The 19467-nt window shown below is 36.6% G+C and overlaps 2 protein-coding genes across 5 annotated transcripts in view; one reads left to right on the top strand and one right to left on the bottom strand.

Moving 5' to 3' along the window:
* The window catches only part of CHODL (chondrolectin), a 23598-nt gene extending 14745 nt beyond the window's left edge, over nucleotides 1–8853 (top strand). Inside the window, exons 4-8 of one of the 4 annotated variants that reach the window (XM_017731537.1) lie at nucleotides 2331–2378; nucleotides 2752–2835; nucleotides 4144–4246; nucleotides 6683–6761; nucleotides 8315–8853. In XM_017731537.1, coding sequence (XP_017587026.1) covers nucleotides 2331–2378; nucleotides 2752–2835; nucleotides 4144–4246; nucleotides 6683–6761; nucleotides 8315–8317 — 317 coding nt within the window. In that variant the 3' untranslated portion in view covers nucleotides 8318–8853. The remainder of the gene's footprint in view (nucleotides 1–2330; nucleotides 2379–2751; nucleotides 2836–4143; nucleotides 4247–6682; nucleotides 6762–8314) is intronic. The other 3 variants (XM_017731540.1, XM_017731536.1, XM_017731539.1) reach the window with 3 other exon arrangements.
* A 3818-nt stretch (nucleotides 8854–12671) lies between these two features.
* Nucleotides 12672–19467, bottom strand: part of TMPRSS15 (transmembrane protease, serine 15) — a 51461-nt gene continuing 44665 nt past the window's right edge. The window contains 6 exon segments of the mRNA XM_017731429.1: nucleotides 12672–12848; nucleotides 14464–14603; nucleotides 15510–15605; nucleotides 15814–15995; nucleotides 17481–17655; nucleotides 18039–18088. Coding sequence (XP_017586918.1) covers nucleotides 12672–12848; nucleotides 14464–14603; nucleotides 15510–15605; nucleotides 15814–15995; nucleotides 17481–17655; nucleotides 18039–18088 — 820 coding nt within the window.

Below are 19467 nucleotides of genomic sequence, written 5' to 3' on the forward strand. Positions count from 1 at the left end.
AGGGTGGTGGAGCTCTGGAACATGTTTCCCAGAGAAGCTGTGGCTGCTCCATCCCTGGAAACGTTCAAAGCCAGGTAGGATGGGACTCTGAGCAACCTGGTCCAGTGGAAGTTGTCCCTGCCCATGGCAGGGGGGTGGAAAGAAGATACTATTTAAGGTCCCTTCCAACCTAAACCATTCTATGATTCTATGAAGTCCTACTCTTAGCAGCTATTTGACCTATATAATTCTGCAGTTTCCTCTCTGCTTTCTCTATGCTGACGATCAAACAATAATCACACTCTTTGCAGAGATCTGGCTATCTGTAGAGATCCAGGATATTTCATTCCTTTGGTTTTGGTGGATACATAACTTTTTCACTTTCTGGTCTCTTAATGAGGATATTAATGACAATTAATACTACAAGCAAGTATTAAATATTTGGAAGATATTTTACTGCCACCCTCTAAATCTGTTCCTGCTTTTAAAATTGTTAGTGGATATCACTACTTTATGATGATCAATAATCATCATAGGCCCTTTAAGGAAATATATGCATATGCAATTTTGTCACTTTTAGAACTCTTTGAATTATTTTGAAATAATGCAACAAAATAAAAATATTTTATTTTATTAAAAACCCAACATTTTGATGTCAGAAATTGTATGCTTTAGTAAAAAAGTTTGGTTTCAGGTATGTTTCACGACTTTAAAAGCAAACAAATTTAAACTAGATAATTTTTCTGTAATAGTGAGCTACTTACCATTCTTGTTGAGATGTGATAAGGAATTGTTTTTTCTATTGCTTTTACCAAAAGCAATAATGAAAATGAAATTAAATGAAAAAATGCTGGGTATTTTAGATTGGCAGAAAATGAAGTGAAAACAGTAACAATGAAAATACATTTATATTTCTTTCCGTAGGTAGAAATGGGTTATTAGCTTATAATGAGGCATATAAGGCAAACAATGTATAGGTAGATTATTGTTAGTATTGACATTGTTATGCAGTATATGTAAATACAGTACTACTGAATTGTAGCTATTTACTCTCAAACTGTTGGAATTGTGCTCTTTAGCAAAACAGGCTATTCTCCAGAAATGTATTTTTCTGTCACATGGAGGAAAGGAGTAGATGCATAAATGTATATAAATAGATATATGACATTTCTTTCACTGCCTGAAGAAAGTACCACAATATTTGTAAGAAAATTACATTTGTTATCTCAAACCAAGGGAGACCTAAAAATGACCTTTTCCCCCCCTGAAATCACTGTACTGGCTTCAATGTCAGCTCTTAGCAATACAAAATACATCCATTTCACCAGGAGTATTAAAGTGCCACATGCATACTGAATTTCAGTTTGTTATCTGAATATGTTGTTTTCACAACTCTCCTGTCTGTATTCAATATATGGAGTGTGATACCAGCCCCAGGTCAAAACAGGTTGTAGGTGACTGTGATGAAGTTGCATCTAATTGTATCAGCAGCAACTCCAGGGCAGTGCTCATTAGGCAGCCTTGCTCAAGCAGCAACTACATTTCTGGTAGACACTTTTATTTTTCCAAGCCCTCTTTATAGTGCCTCCCTTGACAGAATTTGCTGTTGCAATGTTCAGTCTGGCTTTGGATCATATTGATCATTCAGCATTCTTAAATTTAATTATAGGTTGGTAATTGCAACCACATTTAGTTCCTGTCCAGCTCGTGTAGGTTTGATTATGCCATCAAATTAAAAACTCATCTCCTCTTCTGCTGTCAAGAGACAGCAACTCAGTTCTTTGGGGTGTCTTGGCATCTTTCTTTATATATGGCCAAATGTAGCTATTTTTTACCAGAGTAGGTGAAATAATTGCCTTTTTCTACTAGGCTTTATCACTGTTTTGATTTCTCCCAGCAGTTTGGATTTATCAAGACACTAAGAACTGTAGTCTCATAGCACTATTAAGTTAGTATAACCTTAAGATAGAGAGAAATTCTTACATTGTTTTAGAATTGTCTGCACAAATGAAGCTCTGAATATGTTAGGAGCTTTATTCAGCACAAGAAGTTAGGGTGTTCAGTGGTTAAGCCATTAACCATTAGCCATTAAATCAGAGGCCACCAAGAATTGGAGCTAGAGTAAACTATTGCCCTCTTCTAAGGAGCAAAAAGTATAAACTAGAGGTGATTTGACACTAGTGTTTGCAAGTAGTCTTTGGGAAGATGATGAAATGATGAAGAATTAAGCAATTATTGTTTGGGGGAATGTATCTGTGTCTGTGATACTGCATGAAAAATAATGGAAACATCTGGTTTTTTGCACACATTTTTCATTCTTCAACAATCAATTTCAAATATTGATTTAACAGATAATGTCTTAGAAAAAGAATTGGGAGACAGAGCGGAGCCAGAGTACGGTAAGAAATTTTGACACGTTAAATTCAGTTGCATTGGTGAAGACATAATTATAAGGATAGCTTACAAGAACCTCCAAAATTACTCAAGTTTAACAGGGACAATTAAGTACTGGAACACAGGAAAAATGAATCCTTCAGACAGCAAAAGCTGCAAGTATATGGCTGTTGTTCAGAATGGCACTGCTTGTAATTCTTGTTCTGGATATAATTCCAATTTTGTAATAAAATCCTGTTTACAAGTATATTTAATAAATCATTAAAATGTTCATTTTTGCAATATAAATTAAAATGTAATGAATATTAATTTATTTAACAACATAATGGCCCTTTTTTTTTTTTACTATTTTCCTAAATTGTCTGATCTCCTTTTCAGATATTTTTCCAACAGTGCCAGCAGGAAATCCTTATGACACAAGCAAACCAGAAGATCAGTATCATATTATTGCTACTGAAACAGGTAATGTGTTCATATGAATTTAGTGTTCTGCTAAAAATATTAATAGTGGAATTAAATTAATATTTCAGTTTCCATTTTTGTCAATAGGAAGAAACAGTCTGTTTCCCTGGGAAGTGCCCTGAAAATACATATATTTGAATAACATTTCAAGTTACATAACATTCTTAGTTACTGTGGAAACAAATTATATCATTGTCTCACCAAACTGTGTCCCTAGCTCCCCCAAGTATCCTGTGCTTTAAGGAAAACCACATGCTAAGAGGAGTTCAGTGCCTTGCTGAGATTCCCAGCAGAGATGACACTTGATATTTGGGAAGTGGGTACCTACTGCCCAGGTTCTGCAATGCCCCTGGCTGCTTCATTCATCAATTTATCTTGTGGATGGAGTCCCAAGGCTGTAGCATGGCTTTAGTTCAAGGAACTGAACATGTCTAAGGAGCAACTCTGGATTTTACAGGATTGCACCATGGGATTAGGGAAAGTGAGTGCTCTGTTCCCCTACTGGTTGTCTGGATTTGAGCCAGCTTCCTAACTGGTGTTTCCATTATTTGTAACCCCAGAGGAATTGATATATTGATGAACAGTGGTTTGAAATCAATAATGCCATTTAATATAAACTATGCAAAGACTCTCTCTCTAAAACTCGGACACAACCTGAATATTCACATTTATTCTTACTAGTGAAAAATATTTTCAAAATAGGGCAATGGGTAAGAAATTCTCCACAATTTGTACATTAAATGTGTGCTAGTATGAAACACAGGCATACAGTTCCTGCGAAACAGTACCCTTCTGGAAGCTGCAGGCCCCATCCTCTATTGTAGACAGATAATGGAGTCTCAGCTTATACCATTTCCCACTCCTTTTGTCCAGGGACCTGCAGAGGAGCACCTTTAGCTCTCCTCATTAATCAAGGAGAGGTTAGATGTGTCTTTTAAGGGAAAAGGGAAGATGAGAGCCAGTCTCATTCCTCCTGTGGCCCCACATGGGCAGGGAATCCAACATACAAAGACAACTGAGTTTACAGTTAAAATGGACTGTAAAAATAGCCTGTGAACTGAACTGTGTTAAAATACTTGAATTTTGAATTATGAAATTGTAAAATATCAGAAGACCTTTTTGCACATAACTCAAGTGCTGTTTTATTCTTGATACTGCTGAGTTCTCTTTGGAGCTCTTCCTATAGAAGGAATATATGTGGTTTTTTGTGTAAGTTAATGTATTTCTATTATTTTACTCCAGATTTTTACTCATATGGTTAAAAGCATTTCAACATGGGAGACATTAATGAAAACTTTTGTCTTGTAGGTATAATTCCGAATCTAATTTATGTTGTAATACCCACTATACCACTACTGCTGTTGATACTGGTGGCTTTTGGGACTTGCTGTTTCCAGATGCTTCATAAAAGGTAAAATACACTCATCCATAGTGGCTTTATAATGCAGAATTCATATTTCCATTGGCATGCTATTCCTACTGAAAGACTGCTTACATCTATCCCCAAATATGCAAATAAGCATCTTTTCATCTATTAAAATCCAAGTAGTTTACAGCTGTTACAGCTGAACGTTCACCTTCAGGCTTTTCCACAATATGCTGAAATAATTCCAGGTCTCAACGTATGTTGCTGTTGGGACTCCATCTGTTTCTAAAGAAAGTCTCTTTGCAGACCACTTGATAGGCAGGGCTGTTGTCAGCACTTTTACTTCACCTCTTTCATTGTGATTACCACCTATAAAGTATCTGGGCTGTGGCAAATAATAGCAGGGTCCCTCACAGATACAGGGTGAACTCAAGGACTACTCACTTTCTAACCTAAAGTACAGTTTATTCCAAGGATAAATCTAAGGGCCAGCAGCTGCTTAATGCTGCTGCTTAATGCTGTTCCACTGCACGTACCATACAAACAACAGATGGACCACTAAGCAGAGAAACAGAAAAGCAAAAACATTCCTTGAGCCACACACCATTGACACATCCTTTGTACATCGTGTAGGTGCTAAAGAGGATGCATAAAGTAAATAGGTGTGTGTCCATATCTGTGATATCAAGCAGATGTATTGTTATGCAAAGAGAAAACACTTCAGCCTTTTGAAATACAATCTACTTTGCTTCATGCTTTAAAATTCTTTGGACTTTTCATTTTTCTCAAAATATGATATAGATATGTCAAGATATGACAGCATAAAAGTTTTTTTTTTCTGAACTAGTCTTTCTGAAACTTTCAAATATAATTTTCATCCTTTAATTCAGGAAGTGGTTTCAAGTTAATGTAATTCAGAAGAGTTTAAACTGGAATATGATTTGTAGATAAATGCTATTTTGGTAAAATATCAAGAGTAATAAACAGATTCATAAGCTGTTGTCCCTCCTGAAGAGCAGGAATACTTAAAAGGAATACGATATCTCTGTTTTAAGAAATTAGAAAACAAAATTCCTCCTTGTTTTTAGCCTTTATTTTTTTCTTATGGTTTTTACTTAATATTTCCTGCCAATAGCTGTCGTACCTTATTTCAGGTGAGAAAACACTTCACATATGAAGACTCTTTCTGTCTGTATGAGTGAGTGTACAGTGATATTTGCAGTACTCCTTGGTACCATGTCTCATGGAAACAAGTAGCCATAAAAAAAGATATGATGACGTCTGCATAATAAGCTAGATTGCGTTTTTATTTTATGCATTTTCTATAAAGAAAAGGAAAATGTGCATTTTCCAACCTGTCTTATGACAGGCAAATACAGGCCTGTGAAAGGCCATGTACAAACCTCAGCAGTGGGGCTGCAGAAGGTTGGAAGCTCAAAGCAAAAAAAGAGTAATAAAATAATAATATGTATAATAATAGCAATCATATAGTGATTGAATTCTGGAACCTTTATTACGATGGCCATGGATTTCTTGGTAAGTATGGTACATGTTTGTACCTTTTCTGGCAGGTCTTTCTCATCTGAGAAAAGCTTCAGCCCTTGAATACCCCTGGGAAAACAATGAGAGATTCACGGCCCACTGAAATAAATAGAAACAGTAGTGTTGACTTCAGTGGGCTTTGATCAGGCCTTTGATGCTATAGCAGTTCATCCAGAAGTAATTCATCTGAACTTCCTAGACTTCAAAATTGCATAACACAGATACTGGAAATTCACCTTGGAAGATTGCCCTTTTTTCTGTTAGCTGATTAGTTTGATAGATGAAATGATACAAAAATTAAGGACAAAATGGTTTTGATGCAAAACAGGGTTCTCTTTTTTATTGTTTGTTTGGTTTGGGTTTTTTTTGTTCCCAGAATGTCCATTTTGAGTTGCAACAAAACCTTTAATTAAAGAACTTAAACCATTTCTAAAAATCATTTAGCTAAAAAAACTATCACCAAAAATGAAGTATTTTGTTTATCTGTTGAAACAAAACTTTGTTTTTTAAAAAATATTTTCCTATCTATTTTCAATCTCCTCTTATGACTGCCTTGCAAATCATTTTATTTCATCACAAATATGCAGTTCTTGGAAAAAAAGCAAGTCAAAAAAGAGACAATCACTTGAACTGATCATCTGGATAATGTAGAGCTTTAGGAAAGGGATTCTGTCCTGGTGGGGAAGGAGGGATCCCCAACTTTCCACATGACCCTGACTTCTCATTCTTTTTTAGGCTTCCACAGCATGGTGACCTTTCCTCTGAAAGCCACAACCCATGGCCAACCAGGACATGCCTAGCTTGAAAGGTCATGACTAATTTTGCCTGGCATTGGGCTCTTGAAGGGTAGTAATAAGGCAAAGCAACACCTCGTCCCTGTAGCTAGCCGAAATGATCAGCTCATTCATGCTTAGATGCTCTCCCTTTCATTTCTTCCAGGGAAGCAAGGAGAAACTGCTTCAAAGACCCATCTCCATTATCATCTGAATGCCTTGCAGAAAGTTTAAATTCCAACCTGGTATATTTCTCAGTTTCTATGATTGCATTTGATGGTCAAAACACCAATATGCTCAAGCTATTTATTGCCTCTTACCTTTGTCACTAAAATCTGCTTCCTGAACCAGCTGTGAAAATCAGCGTAGGTTTGCTGAAGATAAGCTCATTTGATACAGCTCAAGTTCTGATCCAAGGTATTTAGAAATTGTTCCTGCTGTGTGGCAAGGACTCTCCATTCAAAGCCTTTCATCATTAATTTATGAAATATGCCTGCTTTTTCTGGATTAATCCAGAAGGAAGTAGTGACTTCGTTTCTTTAAGAAGGAAGCGCTGGAACTACTTTATTCATTGCAATTGCTTTGTTTATAGCATTGTGGCCTGATCTAAAGTCCACTGAAGCCAAAGGGAGTCTTTTCAATTACTCCAATGGGCTCAGGTGCATAATGCATTACTTTGTAGGACTTCAGAGGTAAGTCTGGAGGGATTGAAAACTACTGTAGCATTCAGCACCCTCGAAGTACATTTTAAATCAACTCAGACTTGCTTGCATTTACACACCAGGAAAGGAGTAAAACTGAATGTATAGGACTGTTGGGAGTCTTAGGTTTCCACCTTACAAAGTTATGTAGGGCTACTTCTCCTCCTCTGGTTTTTACTTAATTGGAAAAAAAAACCATCAGTGTAAAATATTCCACCCAGAGACTGAAGCATTTTCATTGAAATGCAGCTGCAATGGCTCCTGAAGTGACTCCTGTTTCAGTAGACTGCAGTGCACTGTCATCTGCCAGTCTAAGTGAGGGAAGATAGTGTGTTGTGGCAGTTGTAGCCATGTGGAAAAACTGCCATAAACTTTTAGGGTGCCTCAGGGCTCCCTGAAAAAACTAGAGTGAACACTTTGGCAGTATTGCAGAGCAAGTATTTTTGGAACCAGTTTTATCTTTTTTTTTTATTGAAAAAACACCAAACACAAAACCTACTATTGACAGTTTTGACTGAAAACTAGCCCTAAGGAAGCTTTCTACCAGTCATTCATTGCTAGGAGTCTGATTCATGTGCCATCGCTTCATTAGATGTCAGGTCAAGCCCTGAAGGGAAGAGGCTTGCTGGCGCATGGGGGGGTGCGCAGTGACCTCGTTGGTGTACGCAGGGTGGGCAGGGCTGTGGTACCCCCTGGGGTGGGTGGGCTGCACCTTGGGCGTGGATTTAGTGGGGTGTGTGTGCTCTGGTTCCCCCCAGACAAGGGAAGTACTCAGCTCCCACCAGCCCTGGTCAAACTGAGTCCACGCCCTTCTCTGAAAAGACCACTCTGTACAAGAGGTGTGGTTGGATGGGAACTGGAAAACAATAAAATAAAATCCATACAGGCCAATTCCGTACAGTTCCTGGGAGTAGCACTGCTAAGATGGGTGGTCTGGTATCTTTGGTAACAGTGCCACTGTGGCTGGGGAACCCACACTGTGAAAGCACCAGTGGCCTTGAGATCTGGGGATGAAACGCTCAGGTCTGATCACAAAACTGAATCAGGACTGGAAAGGCACACATGCACTGAAAATAGTTTATATTTTTATTTTTCAGTAAAGGAAGAACAAAAACCAGTCCAAACCAGTCCACACTATGGATTTCAAAGACGCCTAGAAAGGACAGTAGCATGGAGGTATAATGGTTTACTGACTGAAAACAAAGCAAAAATAACCTTTTGTGAGGCTGTATTATAATGTCGTCAAAGAACATTAGCTTGGAATGGCTTGCAAAATGCAAAGGATCTACAAGAATGAACTGTAAGCTCCCCCTTGAGGCAAATGTTCAGATCATTTTTATATAATGTTTGTTTATTAATTCAGTAACAAAATATGCCTTGCTAAATAAAGGGTATGTGTTTATTTTGCTAAGAGATGTAAGTTAGCTAGTTGTGAGCAATGAAATGAACAGAGCATTTGAAGTTTTTATGGGGAAATATCCACAATGTATGTAGTTTTAAGACTGTAGTTAAACAAACCTCCTCTGTTTCTTTCAGTCTCTCATGAATTGTATCTTAGTCAATGTACAGTAAATGGAACTGACAATTTTACAGTGTAACAATTATTTATCTTTGCATAAAAGTTTGATACAAAATATTTGTTTAGTATTTATTTGCACACTTAATACAGTTTTTGAACCTCGGGAACAAATATTATTTTATTAAATATTAACATGGCTGCTGACAGAAACAGCCGCCATGTTGTGACATCAACTTGATGTGGAAAAATTCAAGGCTTCTTCAAAGTCCTTTGCTGTCATAGAATGAATTAATTTTGCCCGGGAATGACTATAGCTTTTTTGTCATATTGGCCTAAGGTCAACATAAATAACTTGGAAAGTGATACCTCATTAACAGTGTATCCTTTAAAGGCAGCTATTAGTTGTTACTTAAGTAAAATACTTTTTGATGGAAAAAAAACCCCAGAGTGGGCAAGAGTTTAAGATTAAAATTACTGTTTCAGTAAGTCTATGTGCAAAGACATTAAAGGTTATTTAAATATAGCTGATAGTTTGTTAGGAATAATGTAGTATTGGAACAAAGAGAAGACAAAGGTTTTTTTTCTTGGAAGTGGCACTAATAGATTGATTCCAATATTACTCAGACTATTACCTAGAAAAGCATTAATTATATTAATTGATGGATAGATTTAGAGGTAACTGTGGTGCATTTAAAGGTGTCTTAGAGTTATGATTAACATCATTAATGTCCATTCTCTTTGATTCCTTAAGAGCTTTCTGTGCCTTAAGAATGGTTGTGCTAGTCATTAGGAGCAGCCTGGGGTGATGGCAGTAGCACTCTGGTTGATTTGTGGGTGACAATCTGGTGTCAGAGCAAAAACTTAAGGGATTTTATTGCCGTTGCAGCAAGAGTTCAAGAGCCTGAGTTCAACCTTGCTGTCTTTAACAGAGATTCAGAACTACCACTGAGTGGATGTTGGGGAGAGACTGACTAGAGCAGAACTGATGGGTTGCCTGCACTGTGCTGGCTGATGTTCACCACATCACTTCGGACACAAATGTGCCTCAATTTTTCTGAGTACAGAAAAAATATTTGAAAGTTCAATACCATTAATACTAATTGTGCAATTAGTTGCTGAAGCACTTCTGGAAGCATCTTAAAGCTGCTGTTAAGCTGTGGTTTTGCTTCCTTTTCAAAGAAACCTCCTCCTGTAGTTCAGGTTAAATATTGTTTGCTATTCCTACTTAAAATATTCTGTAGTCCTTCCAGTCAGTGGCAACTTCTTTGTTCAATCCCCTACTTCAGTTTCCTTTGCATTGAGAAAATACAATGATCCTACACGATCACCAAGACAAGAATTGATTTAGTACTGACATAAATATTGCTCAATTCAGCTGAGGGGAAGAGATACCTCTTTCTTGGGAAGAGTTGTAGTAAAAAGAACTTAGTTAATTTTTATGGTCTTGAAGGATTTGCTCCCTTTAACTTAAAGATTAACTATTTCTTCATACTTTATACTTCCAAAGGACATGTAAAGTCACTATCAATATCATGGTTAATGGCAGCAGAAATGATTTTGAAGCAGCAATTAGGAGAATGCAAATACCTTCAGCAGTTTTTTTTACAGAGTGAAAGTGATGGCTGGGCAGGCATCAGCACAGACCTGTCTCAAACTCTGTATGAAGGCAGGAGGGGAAGTGGCATCCAGTGCTTCTGTTGTAGTGCACTCAGATTTTATGTAGAAATAAGAAATATTGGGACAAAATATTTCCATATGTATCACCATATCCATCCTCTCTTTCCAAGCATCTTGGAACTGACTCAGTTGCAAATAATCTGTTTTGCTCAAGTGTTTTAAGATAGTATTGACTGGTTTCTCCACAGGTTAATTTGCAGGCAACTGAAGCCATGGATGTTGACCAAAGGCTAGAATGTGATTGCCTAAGGTTATGTTAGTTTTACCTAGATAATAATTAGTTGGAATAAAATGGTTTCTTAAATTAAGATAGTTTATATGATAGAGCTTTTTATGCCAGGGTTTATAATAGAACTTTTTCAGTCTGATGAGGTGATTTATCAATGTATATTTACATTGATAAATGTAAATATACATTTATATTTATATATATATATAAATACATTTATGCTTTGCATTTTGGGAAGCAAGAAAATGCAGAAAAATAAAAACAACTTATTGTATTCCTGGGAAGCACATTTTCTAGTGACTGGATCTGCTTTCAGCTGGCTTTTGTATTTCATTAACAGACTGAAACACAGTGTACAATAGTGATGTACGGTAAATAATGCAAAAATTAGGTAATATTTTACTTTACATTTTAATGGAATTGCTTCATCCAAATCAGTTTATACTGATAGCAAAATGCTCTACTTTTCAGAGTAATAGGAGAAACAGTGGTCCACTATGAAAGATAGATAGAATTTGCAAATTTAATATTTTAATGTTAAAAACCTGTGTGTTTCATATGAGAGACTGTTTCTAAAACACTTTCTTACCTTCTCTCTGTCATAACTATGTATATTTGTGTTCTTTGTGATCATAGATGTCTTGACAAAGCTGCAGATTTTGGTCTGGACCTAGTTGTCTAATGCTTACGAAGACATGAAAACAGTTTGGGGCTTGTTTTTTTATCAGTGATGGCCAACCTGTGTTTGCAAGCATTTCATACCTGTGTTTAGGGTTGCAAGAACCAAATACAGGAGCTTTATACAACAATCATACACCTGTATGTATATGTGTAGATACACTCACACAGTAAGTGAGAATGCATTTTGTATTTTTGGTACTGTGGAATGATATATACATTACATTCCTACACTAGTCTGAAAACAGCAATAAAGAAGTGCATCATATTATACTAAGACACCACAGAATTTAAGGCATTTGAACAAGTAGGTAATTATATTTTAATTAGAAACTTATTTATAAAAGACCTCGAGAAGATAAACCCTTTATTTTGGTTTTCATATTCTTTCCCCTTTAGAATGCTGTAATGGGATACCCTGCTAGTTTTTATACAAAGCACAAAATCTGTGTTAAAAATCCCCAGTAAGCCTGTAATATAGGAACACTATAATTCACGAGGAAGAGCTGGTACTCATTATTGTCAAATGTTTTTAAAAACATAACTTTTTATGAGAGGAAGTTGCGGTATTGTGCGTCTGTGGTTGGGTGTGGACAAGCGCATCTCTATAATTGTTTGAATAACTGCCAAACACTTGCCTAGAAAGAAAACGGAAAAGCTCTATTCAATCCTTTTTTAACTCTATTAATTCCAAGCACATTACACAAGAGAGAACTTTTGGCTGACATTCAGTTCATTCATTAGAAAGCAGCGTGATCCATGGTCAGCCTTTCTGCACAATCCATAAACCTCATTCCAGAGCTTTTTGTAATAGGCGAGACAGAGGAACTCTCGTGAGCCCAGTTTAAAGAGGTAACATACATCTTCAGTTTGATATGCAGAGAGATTGCTGGAAAGAGTTGACTATGCATTAATATGAAATTGCACATTGAAAAACACAATTTAAAAATATAAACCAGATAATATTTCACCTGATATTAATAATTTTCATTCTTTTCCACTAAAGCATTTACAGTTTGCAAACCCTTTTTACTGCCCATGCTTTGTAAAGCCTTCCATTGTGCAGTTAATGCACTGATGTTCAAAGAATCGGTTTTCCTAAGATCTTATATAAAACAAAAAGTAAAATGACAAAACTATTTATTAGCAAAACCACAGCATCTCTTTTGAAATATCATGCTCAGTTGGAAATGGGTGTTATTAACAAACAGAAGTTACCAATGTTTTCCTCACCAAGATGAACATTTTTATTCGGTTTCTCTCTGGGACTGAAATGGCAGCCTAGTTTACATCATTATGCAATATCTTACTTTCAACATCTCAACATCAACATTTAATTTGAATTCCATTTCTATATTTGAAAAATATCAAGCTAATAGATGATTTTTGTGATCCAGTCCACAAACATGGTGACTCGAACATACACTCCTGGTCGTTGGGGAAGTGCACACCCTTCGCCAAATGATACTACACCAACCAAAAACCACTTGTCCCCATCTTTGAATGTCAGAGGGCCACCTGAATCCCCCTGCAATAAGAAATTCAAAAGTTAAAAGTAAATAGTGTCAACTCTGAAGCAGAGCTTGTTTATGATGTTGGTTTATTTTGTTCCTTATCATAGATGCTGTACTCCTGTATGTCCTAGGCACCAAGAAGTGAAAGCAATAGAAATATTTCCATGTGAAAAAAAAATCTTGAAACAATCTATTTTTTTTTTTCTTTATTTTTTAAATGATGTGACCTTAGGCTCTCATCAGTTTTGCAATACAGGACTGAGCTTCAAGTGATTTTTTAAAAAAATCTTATTCCTTTTATGTTCAGCCCTTCATATTTCACAAAGCCTGGGTAAATGTGGAAGATTTTTTTTCTGTTGAATGTATTCAGCCAAAACACAGTTCTATTTTCAGTCACCCCAGAGCTTCTGCAGTTTCAAATTTAGAGAACAAAATAATGAGATTGCCAGAAGAGAAGGTGTCCTTTCCTCTCACCTCCTTTTCAACAGTTTAGCAGATGTAGCATTGCAATAGAGACTGAATTTGATTTAGCTTGAGTGGGGATGAGTCAGCCATGGGTATCTTGTTTTGACGAGAAAGAGAACAACAACTATTTTGCTTTGTCTGTCGAGTTAGTTGAACCAGTATTAATTGTGTCTTCTTCAGGCCCTGTGAATGGATCTTTACTAGAGAATTCTGCAAGGACTCAGCCATTAAAATACTTCTGCCCATAACTCTAGGGCATCCCAGAGCATTAAAGGCTGTGACAGCAGCCTAAAGGGGGATGTGCTATCAGGACTCACTTGCTCATCTTTGCTCATGGCTGACTGGTCATTGATCACAGTGCTGGTCACTTGTACTCTGAATCAGCCTGTGGTGCTACACTGTTTGTTTGGGGGTTTTTTCAGTATAAGGTTCAGAAGGAAAAAGGGTAAGAGGAAAGCCATCAGGGGAAACGACATTAGGCTTGAACACAGTCCTTGTTCTGGACTAAACTAGGCAAAATCAAGGCACCTGGTGAAGGCTTAGGTTGGGAGGGCAAGGCAATAGGAATTATGTGAGGTTGCTCCTCATCAGGCTTGAGGAAAGCCAGCCAGTCTCCATGCCACAGACTCCATATTGCTGGAAGAAAAATCATGTGGCAGCCAACTCTGAGTACATCCTCAAAGAGAAGCAGTGTGTTATAAGGAGAGCTGGAATGGATAAAAACTAAACCCACAAGAACGTATATCAGTGCAGAAAGGCAGCCTCTCTGAAATACTGTGGTGTCCACTTAGGAAAGACCTCCAGAGTCTACAGGGGAAAAGCAGCTTTGCTCTCTCTCCCTTAATGAAGCATTTCTGAGACTTCAGTCTATTTGGTACTTATTTCTCTGTTCTCTGCATTTCCTCAAGCATTTCCTTCTCTCCAAAATTTCCAGTCGTCATATTTATCTCCCTCCAAGGTTGTTTATGCCTTGATGACACACACACAACAAAAAAGTTAAACTTGTATCTTGATAAATTATTAAATGGGCAAAATATTGTGTGTAGAAATGACATTCATGGACAGGGATTGTTCTGATTTTCATAAGGGGAGGATCAGGGAGCATTTTATTCAGTAACTAGATGTGGTTTATGCCAGCAGTGGAAATGAGTTGATTCTACTTACCTGGCAGGAATCTATTCCTCCCGTGTCATATCCTGCACAGAGCATATTCTCAGTAATATTATATTTTGGCAACCATTGTTGGCATTTTTCATTGGAAATGAGAGGGACTTCTGCTTCTTGCAATATATTTGAAGGGGGACCTGATGAAAATACAAAGTACATTTACCTGCGGCATTAAATACCTACATCCCGCTGGGAACACTGATGGTTTTGTTCCTGTTCCAGCATGCTCAGCATGCTCCTGAGCAGTAGGAATCCCTGCCTTACTGCTGTACTATTCAGGCTTATGCCCCTGTAACACAGTCACTGGGAAACAGGGCTCGTTAACTGAATCCCATCTTTCATTTGTGTAATGGGACTGAATTTTGTCATAATTAAATCAAGATTACTAAAATCAATGAATATGAACTCACTGTGGGGAGATCTAAGGGATGATTAAAGGCTTAGGAACGTGAGTTGTCCTGTGTTTCCTCACGATTCATTGTGTAACTTTGGTTATTTGAAGTTTTTATAAAAATTTCTTTTATTAATTCCTACCAAAAATTTTAAATGCAATTTAATGTAGAAGTCAATGTATTCCACTGTGGAAGTGAAATGGCATGTTTATTATTTCAGAGAGTCTCCAAATCTGGAGCATATGGCATACAAAGAGAACATACATTTCACACTGCAGTCAGTTTTCTTGACTTCTAGGGAAAATCATTTGCACATTGTCAGAAAGACTAATCATCTTCTTCCCCCACCCAATATCTGGAACCAAGATGTACATATTTCATGTTGAGAAAAGTAGTCATTATAACTTCTAAGTGGATGTAATAAGCTTTATTCATAGCCTAATGAGCTTAGATATGCATGTTTTCTTCTAATAAATATGTTTTATCTATAATTTTGCTTCAGAGAAGGAATAGTAGAATGGAATAATTCCTACATTTTCATATGGAAGAATAGCTCTCTAAACTATTTGACCTTAGCAACTCCTGTGGAATAGGAACAAGCTTTGCTTCACAGGTCCATGCCTGTCAGAGTTTTCCAAGCAGACGACCCACCTTCATTCCTAATATCTCCCCAGCCAGCAATGGAGCAGTTAATTCCTGGCAAAAACTGTTGATTTCTTTCTGGTAGGCAGATAGGTTGTATGTAATCTGTGAATGAGAAACAAGCAATCAATTTCAACCTCTTCCCTGTATTCAGATTTTGATGAAGTCAGAACAGAAAAAAGTTCATTAATTCAAACCCACGTTTTGGCCAAGATATCCAGGAAGTACTGAGTGGACTCCCCACCTCCCCCATATGCTTAGCACGGTTTTGCATAATAGAATAAATGGGTTTTTTTGGAAAATAAAAACTCACCTGTATATTGCACTTTGTGTTGAAGGTGCAGCAGAGCAATATCACTATCTTTTGTTTGCTTCATGTAATGAGGATTCATAATTATTCTGTCGATGTTTCGCACCACTGTTGAAGGCTGTGCCAGATCTGATTGAACGTACAAGCCAAGAACGGCTTGCCAGCGGGATGGCTTTAATTGTCTCCTACAAGTTTCAAGGAGTATTCACAATTAGGAGTAATTAATGAGAGTTTTGAAAAACACGTATTAGATTAAATGCTGATATTTAGCCTCGCAGTAATCCATAGCATTTGCATGTTTTGTCAAATAAACAGAACAGAGTAGATGTGCATAGAATTCCATGAGACTATCACCATCTTAAACATCCACGCTGCAGATATAAGTTGCTGATTTCTTTATGGTGAACTTGTAATGCATTATTTATAATGAATTAATCAGACGGTGGTGTAGAGGAGGAAAATACATTAACTAAATTACCATGGCTTTTTAAGCACTGTGAAGAATACTGCTGACTGCCCAGCAGGCAATTAATATTGGTCCCAGTTAGAAAATGGTAATGGAATGTCTAAAGAATAATAGGACTGAGATGTTGTTGGAAATGCTGCAGCTCATAGAAAACTGGTCTCTTAGTTTTTTAAATCTAAATCAAGAAAGATATGCTAAGACAAAATATGGAATAATCTACATCTTTTTTTCCTGTTCTACACATGCTGATTTGAGGCTATAATTGTCTGAGAAGTTAAATATTCGCTATTTTTTAATCAATCACTTTATGGTTTAAAAAGTACATTTTCAGCCTGATTGTTGGACTGAATTGGTTTCTGCTTCTCTTTTGGTTTGACATCAAGATGTTCTTTTGTTCTAAACTAGGAGTGTTTAATGTTCAGAAGACATGAAGTGGCAAGCTTCAATTTAGGAAAATTCTAGCAAAGGCAAGATGACAAAATTAGATTTAGGTGAAAATATAAAGGCGATTCAAGTGAAAAGGAAGTATCAAGACAATTGTGGATTTATTGTGTGGAAATTAAGAGGGCTTGATCCTTTTCATTTCAGTGACTTTGTGTGGAATGTAGCTCCTGTCATGCCATGAGGCAGCATTAATATTTTGGCACAGTCTCCACTGCCTTACTATTTAGCTATTTGTAATGAAAGCTCTACTGTAATTTTGAATATTAATTTTCTTTTTGCCATTCCAGTTTCTGTATGTCTTTTACAACACTTGTTTTATTGTAGCTATTATGAAAGCAAATCCTAGAAAATATTAAATATGCATCACTTCTTTGAATGGTAAAAATAGCACCATCAAGAGGATATCCAATATTGCCTAATCAATGCACATAAATCAAGATTCATTCCAGTGATGCACAGTAAATCTTGATCAATCCATGGGGATTCACCTAATTTATGGAGGCTCACAATAATTATGGATTAAGTACCAATGCTCAGTATTAAAAATTTAAAATGCAATTCCTTATTGTTCAGGAAAGGCTGCTTAGTTTCTGTGATTCTCTGCATTAAAGTAAGGACTGAGGATTTACCAGAAAGTAAAGCCCACAAGTGATTCAAAATGTGGTAATTAAACCGTTAGTTGTTAATTTTTCATATCAGTGTCACAATTTGTTCATAATCTGATGCCTCCTTAGTGAGCTTGCACATAAAAGAACATTACCCATATACACAGTGTGCTGCTGTCACCAGCCACTCATCACTGACAAGGGAAGCTCCACAAACAGGTTGGAAATTAAAATGGAGTGAAACTATCCAAGGCCAAGCCTCTCTTCTGGCGTCACTTCCACCTACAATTCTTGTTTGATTATTCTGAGTTACCAGGTGTTTTCCACAAGCTAAGATTAAAGCAAAATAAAATTAAATAAAATAAAAAATAAAGGGGATGCAACATATTTCATTAGACTAGTCAATTTCTTGGAAAAAATAGGCTTCCTAGAATCTGAACTGCTATTCAAAAATACTGTGGAATGTTTTCTTTCCTCAGACCTTCTGGAATATTTATACATTTATTTTATATATGTTTTTGCTACAGGTCCATCTCTGGTGTACACTTAACACTGACATCAAGTGAAGACTAAATTTTCCTGTGTTTATATAATCATGAGTATAGCATTTATAGTCCATTCCCTAACCTTTCTATTCAAGCTATAAACATTAGGCTTTATGGTCTGAACAATTTGATGTCTCTGTGAAATATTCCTGTATTCTGTGTACTTACACTGAATGTTACATTGCAGATGAACCACTAGGTTGTCCAAACACTGTTCTCTAGAATGAAAGTGCAATTAAATCATAAGTATCTGCACACCAAATAACTCTGACTGTCAAATAGATACACATACACACAGAGAGAGAAATTTATATAATCATATATATAAAAGTACATTCCTTTAGCAATATCAACCTGTGAAGTATAATAACTAATGCTACCTGTTTAAATTATATTTTAAATATGCAACATTATATGCTATACAACATTAAAGGTACATATTCCTCTTCAATGAGCACTTAATTGGTTTATATTATGGAAATAAAAGTAGACTCGTGTTTTAGGGAAATCAGTCATCTGTCCGTGACAGATTTGCAATAAAGTTATAGCTGCCTACGGTATTTTTTCCTACCTTTTGAGATGTTTTCAATGCCTTACCACTAGAGATCAGTGTGGCCAAAGAATTTAAGAGGTTAGTTTTATATCGCTGAATAATGTTGCTGTAAAATACATAGCTGCATATACTAGGTTAGAAATTATTTAGCAGAGATATAAAGCCAGAGTCTGAAGAGCGCAAGATCACAGATGAAAGCTGCTCAAGCATTTCTGATACTCAGAGGTTTCAATATTATGTTCATAGCCTGTAATGAATCTGAAACACTTGGGACAGTGTATGTGCTAGCAATTCAAATCTGATACAAACAGAACCACGAATTAGAGGAAAATAGGAAACCAAACTCTTCTAACAGTTTGTTTCTAGTGGGCATTTCCACATTCTATTTTTAAATGGAAAAGGTGAAGGATACTTTAAACGTGATGGGGAATGATGCACTTCACTGTGTTTGCTCTAAAATTTGGTATCTGCTGTGAGATGTGACCCAGTAATTTCCCAATGGCATAGTGGTAAAAGAAGTACAGTGGGAACTGTAACTACCTACCCCCTCCCCAATTAAACCTTCACTATAGGGAGGTGCAAATGAGATATTCCTCCAGCCCTGAATAGTCCCACATTGCCATTTTCCACTTCAAGGTAGGTACCTATTTTTAAAGGTGTAATTTAAAAAGTGGAAACCAATTTCTGTGACTTGTATTCAGATCTGTATTGACTTCAGAAGGGTGTCCCTTCATAACCAGACAAACATCAAGGACAACCAGAAATGCATAAACCCCCAGGAAACCAATGTCATCTTCTGCATAAACCTTGTAGCAACTAAATACCTTTCCCACGACGCCTTCATAGGGTTTCAAAGGGTGGTCAGTGGTGCTGCATATTAGGTCTTTTATCTTTTTATCTGGTCCTATGCTTTCCCATAGGTAGATGCATAAACTACCCAAACTAACCATAAAAATGTCAGATTTGTCCCTATAATTTTACTTTTTCAGTGTAAAGTGAGTTGCTGGTCCCTACTGGTTGCTTTTGTAGAAATTGCTTCATTGG

The sequence above is a fragment of the Corvus brachyrhynchos genome, unplaced genomic scaffold (genome assembly GCF_000691975.1).
Source record: "Corvus brachyrhynchos isolate BGI_N302 unplaced genomic scaffold, ASM69197v1 scaffold152, whole genome shotgun sequence".
In the NCBI taxonomy this organism is placed as follows: domain Eukaryota; kingdom Metazoa; phylum Chordata; class Aves; order Passeriformes; family Corvidae; genus Corvus; species Corvus brachyrhynchos.